This window comes from Triticum urartu, chromosome 6A (assembly GCF_056163025.1).
Source record: "Triticum urartu cultivar PI428250 chromosome 6A, HENAU_Tu73, whole genome shotgun sequence".
In the NCBI taxonomy this organism is placed as follows: Eukaryota; Viridiplantae; Streptophyta; class Magnoliopsida; order Poales; family Poaceae; genus Triticum; species Triticum urartu.
The window spans coordinates 112,321,834-112,330,285 of record NC_141878.1 but is presented as its reverse complement, the minus strand read 5'-3'; the positions used below and the strand labels follow the sequence as shown (position 1 = coordinate 112,330,285).

General features: G+C 45.3%; 1 protein-coding gene across 2 annotated transcripts; it reads right to left on the bottom strand.

Moving 5' to 3' along the window:
* Positions 1-4,241: 4,241 nt before the first annotated feature.
* LOC125517236 (putative F-box/LRR-repeat protein 9) lies at positions 4,242-5,367 on the bottom strand. 2 transcript variants are annotated; one of them, XM_087529890.1, is made up of 2 exons: positions 4,820-5,367; positions 4,242-4,686 (listed from the first exon to the last, which is right to left on the bottom strand). In XM_087529890.1, exons 1-2 carry the CDS (start codon positions 5,146-5,148, stop codon positions 4,392-4,394), a joined length of 624 nt encoding a protein of 207 aa, XP_087386016.1. In that variant the 5' UTR covers positions 5,149-5,367; the 3' UTR covers positions 4,242-4,391. The 2 variants fall into 2 exon arrangements, with proteins under 2 accessions (XP_087386016.1, XP_048538375.2); XM_048682418.2 differs by having other exon boundaries at positions 4,242-4,731; positions 4,820-5,365.
* Between the last annotated feature and the right edge of the window lie 3,085 nt (positions 5,368-8,452).

The window sequence follows — 8,452 nt, the reverse complement described above, 5'->3', positions numbered from 1 at the left end:
AAACAAATGGGTTTTATGAACATCATGTCATAGCCTTGAACAAAAAAAATTATAAATTCAAGTGTGAATGGAAATTCTTTTAGAAGAATTTCCAGGGAGGGCTGTATTCAAAGTATAGAAGAGTCTACAACAAATGAGAAATGTTTGTGATGTGAGGTTTGTGCATATTGTTAATTGTAAATCGTAAATGAAAAAAGAACTAGTTGTTCATTTAGAAGAAACAAGTTTGCGTAATTAAAGTATGGACATTCTAGAACAAAGCAGAAGTGTTTGCGTAGAGGTTTGCGCATGTTGTGAAGTGTAAATCATAGAGTAAAAAGGATGATAATTGATTTAGAACTAAGAAAAAGGATAATTGATGTATGAAAGATTCTAAAAAAAGTTCTTGACTTTTGAGTTTCATGCAATTATTATGCATTGCAAAGCTTAAAGAAAAAATAAAAATAAAGAATGGGAATTCATTTAGAAGAATATTTTTTTCATAATTAAAACTTGGAAGATTCTAGAACAAAGGAGAACTGTTTGTGTTTTGAGGTTTGTGTATTTTCCTTAAGCTCAACCATGGAATTTTGGTACAATCCAATGGAGTGAAGATGATATCCAATGACCAGTAGTGCTCGGAATTGCCACCTTTGTACCGTCGAATTGTTCATTCAATGACCAATATTCGAAGTTTTTTGCACACTATATAGGGGTATAACAAATAGATAACAAGAGTATGTAATGATATTGATTATATAGTCCCTCCAAAAGGTGTATAGTATGTGTGTGAGCCTCTAGGTCAGAAATTTGATTAACCAAATATGTGGTGTATGTGACGAAAAATATATGTTTTGAAACTTCATCCATATATGAATTCAATTATATGCTTTTGGTATGATATACACATATTTGGTCAATTAAATTGATGATTTAAAAGCACAAGCACGCCCTACGTACGGGAGTAATATTGATTTCCTTTGAACCAAACTCGGGTGCATGCTTTTTACAAACTACAAAATTATACAAACTCAGGCACGTTGCACTTCTAGTAGGATTTTCTGTTTTTTCTGTTTATTGCATATAAATAATTACATGATGTCTTTTTAGTTAGTATCTTTTTATTCTCTTGCCATTTTTCAAATACAGGAGAGGTAATGCTCATGTTTTCAACCTCCTCCTCACATGATGAGAACTTGGAGATCATCATTAGTTTTGTGTTTTGATCATCAAAAAACGCTTCACAACTGTAATTTAAACTTAATCTTCGTCGTGCCTTCTTCACGGCTTTGAGATACTTGGGGTCACTAGAAAAAAGGCTCAACGAGCCCTAACAACGGATCACGCGAACATGAAAGGATCTCATCCTTTACAAAAAGTGGGATTTTTTTAAATGAAGCCAAAAATTAGTCCAAGGCCTTATTCATGGAATTGGGGGTGGCAAAACCACAGATACTTGTGCATTGGCTTCCGAGGGACTTAGCATGAGTCCGATCACGTGTCAAATGGTACATGAGCTAATCCTCCCTAACTCGACATCATGTGACCGGGAAAAGATCATGCAACATTTTATCACTATTGACGCTGAGGTAATTTTTTCTGTTAGTTAATTTACACGCCAAATGGAGGATTACCGGTAATGGAATTTTGCGAAGAAGGGAAGCTTTTTTGTCCGCTTAGCATAGCAGATGTTGATTGTAACAAAGAACCGATGCGAGCCCTGACTTGAGGATGGTTGCATCCACTCGCTCATGTAGATCATTCATTTAAACATGGCAAATGATACGTCTCCAATGTATCTATAATTTTTGATTGTTTCATGCTATATTATATTCTCTTTTGGACATTATTGGGCTTTATTATACACTTTTATGTTATTTTTTGGACTAACCTATTAACCGGAGGCCCAGTCCAGAATTGCTGTTTTTTGGCCTATTTCAGAGTTTCGCAGAAAAAAATATATCAAATGGAGTCCAAACGGAACGTGATTTTCGGAACGAACGTGATCCAGAAGACTTGGACCCTACGTCAAGACATCAACCAGGAGGCCACGAGGTAGGGGGCGCGCCTACCCCCTAGGCGCGCCCTCCACCCTCGTGGGCCCCCTATTGCTCCACCGACGTACTCCTTCCTCCTATATATACCTACGTACCCCCAAACTAGCATATACGGAGCCAAAACTCTAATTCCACCGCCGTAACTTTCTGTATCCATGAGATCTCATCTTGGGGCCTGTTTCGGAGCTCCGCCGGAGGAGGCATTGATCACGGAGGGCTTCTACATCAACACCATAGCCCCTCCGATGAAGTGTGAGTAGTTTACCTCAGACCTTCGGGTCCATAGTTATTAGCTAGATGACTTCTTTCCTCTTTTTGGATCTCAATACAAAGTTCTCCCCCTCTCTTGTGGAGATCTATTCGATGTAATCTTCTTTTGCGGTGTGTTTGTTGAGACCGATGAATTGTGGGTTTATGATCAAGTTTATCTATGAACAATATTTGAATCTTTTCTGAATTCTTTTATGTATAATTGGTTATCTTTGCAAGTCTCTTCGAACTATCAGTTTGGTTTGGCCTACTAGATTGATCTTTCTTGCAATGGGAGAAGTGCTTAGCTTTGGATTCAATCTTGCGGTGTCCTTTCCCAGTGACAGTAGGGGCAGCAAGGCACATATTGTATTGTTGCCATCGAGGATAACAAGATGGGGTTTACATCATATTGCATGAATTTATCCCTCTACATCATGTCATCTTGCTTAAAGCGTTACTCTGTTCTCTTGAACTTAATACTCTAGATGCATGCTGGATAGCGGTCGATGTGTGGAGTAATAATAGTAGATGCAGGCAGGAGTCGGTCTACTTGTTTCGGACGTGATGCCTATATACATGATCATACCTAGATATTCTCATAACTATGCTTAATTCTGTCAATTGCTCAACAGTAATTTGTTCACCCACCGTAAATACTTATGCTCTTGAGAGAAGCCACTAGTGAAACCCATGGCCCTGGGGTCTATCTTCCATCATATTAATCTTCCAATACTTAGTTAGTTACTTTGCCATTTATTTTGCTTTGCATCTTTTATTTCTCTTTATCATAAAAATACCAAAAAAATTATTCTATGATATCTATCAGATCTCACTCTCGTAAGTGACCGTGTAGGGATTGACAACCCTTTATCGCGTTGGTTGCGAGGATTTATTTGTTTGTGTAGGTGCGAGGGACTTGTGCGCGGCCTTCTACTGGATTGATACCTTAGTTCTCAAAAACTGAGGGAAATACTTACGCTACTTTGCTGCATCACCCTTTTCTCTTTAAGGGAAAACCAACGCAAGTGCTCAGGAGGTAGCAACAAAGAATAAACTAATAGATTGAAGTGTATAGTGATGAAGTGACAATTCATCACACCGCAATAATCATACTGGAAAGTTCATTAGATTGACCATCACCATGCTAGGCAACGTAATGGTGTCTCATCCCACTGCTCAGTTAAATGGATCAACGAGCTTGTTTACCTTCGTGGTGATCGCATGCCTCTGTGGGATATCGGCCTTCTTGTAGTGTCTACTTGTAATTCATAATTTTACTACGTGCCCCCACCCGCCCCTAGTGACACGCGGCCTGTAAACTTGGCTAGCCACTTGCGTAGGTGAAAGACCCAAGTTCAACTCTAGCACCTTGAAAAGAACTGCCAAGATAAAGGTCATGAAGACAAAAAATCCACTCTAATAGATATCCGATTTCCTATACCTCCTCCTATCCTTAAAACTTTTAGGGTGCACTCAAGGAACTAGAGTATATAACATATTCATTTATATCTAGAGGTTGGGGTTTCTTTTATAGTGCACTCCATACTAATGGACCATGGCGAGAGGAAAGTTGCAGTTCCTTCCCTGAGCTCTCACGTTAATGTCGTCTCCACCTACTTCAATGTCGTTGCCGCCCCGTACCACTCCCACAGGCCCGGCCGTTTCGCTCTGCATGTCTCCATCCCGCCGTGGTGCCTTCACAAGGCGAAATGCTCCCCATCTCCACAACATATGCCTGTGTCTCCCCTCCTATCTACTGCGTCTCTTCCATCTCTGTATTCGCCGTCTTGCTCGTCGCCTTGCTTCCGCCACTGTGGTTCCAAATTTCACGAGTAACTTGCTACATACATATCTGTTTTCGAGATTGTATTTATTCAGTTCGTTCAACATTCTTAACCGAACGATGTGCAAGTGTGCACATCCGAAAATTGTGTCTCACTTGTGCTCCGAGCCTTCATAATTAACACTTTGAGCTACTAAAAAAAATGACACTTTGAGGCGTGACTGGATTTGTGCCTCCATTATTTCAATGTGTGGTCGAAAGTAAAATAACAACAAAGGATCAAAGTAATCATCAAAACCTAAAGATGGATCCAAAACCGCTCACTCGTCGTGTTCATCGACGTATATCTGAGCACGCATGGCGCAGCAAGGGCACACGCCATCGCCCCGTTGCGGCCACCGGAGTCCCTTACCGATCCTGCTCTCGCACCTCTCCACGAGCCTCTTGCCGATCAACTCAAGGGCCACACAGCCGCCGGCGTCGAGCAGCTCGAGGCGCGGGCAGTGCTCGAGGAGGGCCACCAGCCATTCCTTCTTCACGATGCCGCGCGACAGCACCAGCTGCTCCAGCAGCGGGAGCTTCTTGATCGCCGCCGTGACTAGGTCTCCCTCACCCCTGTAGAGCGAGCTCGTCACGTGGAGGCTCCTCAGCGACGGCGCGCTGCATCCATAATCGACCGGAGAGGTTTGATCGTAATCATATTGACGCTTAATTACGTACGTGAAGGGAGGGATCTGTATGTTGGTACCTGTCGCCGAGATAGATGAGGAAGTCGGCGTCGGCGCGGCCGCGGTAGGACTCGCACCGGCCGGCGCTGCGGTCCACGGCGGCGCGGGTCATTGCCTTCCATCCCGCCGGGGCGTCCCGGTCCGCGTCCTCGGGGGCGGCGAGATCGATGCGCCGCCACAGCAGGTCCTCCTCGACGGCTGCCCGCCGCCACGATTTGCACGCGAGCCTAACTCCCGCCTCGCGGAGGACGTCGGCTTGTGGGAGCCGGCTGAGGATCGCGCACATGATGCTGCTGGGCAGCCCCGCCCAGTCCCTCCACTCCGCCGGCGAAGGGAGAGGAGCGTCCATAGCGGCACACTTGGAGGCGGCGATGGTTACATGACGAGACGAGTGGTCTGGCCTGTATGTTTAGATCGATCGAGTCCAACGACTCCCGTAAAAAACTCGTGTGAAAGTTATGAGATCGAGTCCAACAATTCACTTGCTTGCTTTCTTTGAGGCTCATCCATGACAATGACAAAGAGCATGCAAGATCTTTGGCGGGCATGCATGCCATACAACTCGACCTGTTCCCTCGTCCCTACGCACTTTTTATGATGCACAAGGAGAAAGGGCATGCAAGATGTTTGGCGGGCATGCATGCTAGGCAGCTCCCCTCATCCCTACGCGTTTTCTATGATGCACAAGGACAAAGAGCATGTAAGATGTTTGACGGGCATGCATGCCAGGCAGCTCCCCTCGTCCCTACGCGCTTTCTACAATGCACAAAGACAGAGAGCATGCAAGATGTTTGGCGGGCATGCATGCCAGGCAGCTCCCTTCGTCCCTACGTGCTTTCTATGATGCACAAGGATAGAGAGCATGCAAGATGTTTGGCGAGCATGCATGCCAGTTAGCTCTTGTTCCCTCGTCCCTACACGCTTTCTATGATGCACAAGGACAAAAAGCAGTCATTTTTAATTAAACGAAAATAGATAATGGCGTAGAACCTGCCACACAGTGACATGCGTGATGGCCGTCGGCGAGGGACGGCGCGAGGCGGCGTGGCGGTGGGCAGCAGCGCGGATGCGGGACAGTCACGGGAGAGGGGCGATGCGGGCGGTGACGCAGGTGGCGGCAGTGTTCCGGCGGGGCGCTGGTGAAGCTTCTGGCGGTTTGTAGCCCGTCAAAATTATACGAGAAGATCATATCCCCGTAAACCTGGGGGTAGAAAGGGCCTAGTTTACATGATCCCTTAAAATTATGAATGGTTTATGAGAACTGTTGGAGAGGTTTTTTTGCCCCAACTTTTTATGAACGACAATTTTTTTATGGAGAGGACTTTGTTAGAGTTGTTATATATCTCTACTATTAAAGGAAGATCGTACGCTTCGATTCCTCCCTAATCATCAATCGCACAACATCCTCATCAGCCATGGATTTGCCCCCAAACTAAGTCCCAACTACCAGTACACCAATGCTTCTTATCAAACTACTAGTGGAGAAAATTTGCAAAAAATCAAGGGTTCCTTTACCTCTAGTAAAAACCCACCCATTGAGAGTTTCTCGACTCCTGATCCACATCTTCCCAGCCTTCTCTGCTGAAAGAATCGATATAGTTGACTAGAGGGGGGTGAATAGGCAACTACCAATTTTTAGCTTTTCTTTACCAATTTAAACTTTGCATCAAAGTAGGTTGTCTAGATATGCAACTAGGTGAGCAACCTATATGATGCAACAACAACAAGCACACAAGCAAGCAAGGGATACAACACAATATAAGCTTGCACAAGTAAAGGTAAGAGATAACCAAGAGTGGAGCCGGTGGAGACGAGGATGTATTACCGAAGTTCCTTCCCTTTGAGAGGAATTACGTCTCCGTTGGAGCGGTGTGGAGGCATAATTCTCCCAAGAAGCCACTAGGGCCACCATATTCTCCTTATGCCCTCACACAATGCGAGATGTCGTGATTCCACTATTGGTGCCCATGGAGGCGGCGACCGAACCTTTACAAACAAGGTTGGGGCAATCTCCACAACTTAATTGGAGGCTCCCAACGACACCACGAAGCTTCACCACAATGGACTATGGCTCCGTGATGACCTCAACCATCTAGGGTGCTCAAACACCCAATAGTAACAAGATCCGCAAAGGATTAGTTGTAACGCCCTCGATGCGGCTATATCTTCCACGTGTCGAAGCACGACTTAGAGGCATAACCGCATTGAAAGCAATGTCGCAAATGAGGTAATCTTCACACAACCCATGTAATACATAAGGGAAAAAGATACATAGTTGGCTTACACTCGCCACTTCACACAATACATGAATATAACATTACAACATCCAGATACAATCAAGGTCCGACTACAGAACCAAAATAAAAGAAGACTACCCCAAATGCTACACAGATCCCCCGATCGACCCCAACTGGGCTCCACTACTGATCAACTAGAACGAAACAACACAAAGGACAAGATCTTCATCGAGTTCCTCCTTGAGCTCGGTTGCGTCACCTGCACGGTAAGACAATAGCGTTGGCTTTGTTTACGGTTTGTTCTTGAGTATAGGGATCCCGCACTATTAAGAGGGGATCGATGGATCTAGTGAAACATTTGCTCAAAACCCACAACTCCATTTTCACCGGATGTCCGGTACGTTGCGGACGTCCGATCCATTTCAGTTGTCCGGACGTCCGGCTCTCGTCGGTCGTCCGGTGTTTCTTCACAGAACAATATTCACGGATGTCCGATCTTCTCCGGACGTCCGGCCCACGGACGTCCGTTTTCCTCCGGACGTCCGACACTTACTCAACAGAACAGATTTCACGGATATCTGGTCTTCTACGGATGTCCGGTCATAGGATGACCGAAACGGTCCGGACGTCCGTTAGTTGTATGCTGATCCATGGCTTGTGATTCTCCAGCGACCAGACGACTGACGTCTGTCGGACGTCCGGACCTATCTATGCCACCGGACGTCCGGTCCTGTCCGGACGTCTGACGCCTCCTGTGCACTTGAGTTGCTCAAACGGTTACTTTTCCACCTCCACTATATATAGCCTTCTCCCCCCACGGGATAAGGTTGACCATTCACTTTGAGCTTGCTAAGAATACATTTCACTCACTCTCTCACTCTTCCACACCAAATCTTAGATCCTCAAGGGATTTGAGAGCACTTGAGAGAAGTTGTCCGATCAAGTGATAGATCCACTCCTTCGCCACCTTTGCACCAAAGGAATTTGTGATTTGAGCAAGTCTTGAGCTTTTTCTCCATCGTTCTTGTTACTCTTGGAGGTTGGAGACTCCTAGGCGGTAGGAGTCATTCGGAGAGGAATCGACCATTGTGATTACCCCCGAAAAGTTTTGAGGGTTCGGAGACCACCTCAAGGTCTACCACTAGTGGTTGAGAAACGCCTTCGTGGTGTTGTCTCAAAGGGAGAATAGGGTGAGCCTTCGTGGCGTTGGTGTGCCTTCATGGTAACATCCACCTCTCTAACGGTGATGTAGCTTCCCTCCAAGGAAGTGAACATCGGCATACATCCTCGTCTCCGGGAGTTGTGGTTATTCCTAACCCTAACTCTCTACTTGTGGTTACTTGTCTCTTAGTACTTACTTGTATCATACTGTGCTTGCTTACTTACATACTTGTGCTACTTGTTTATCCTGCTTAG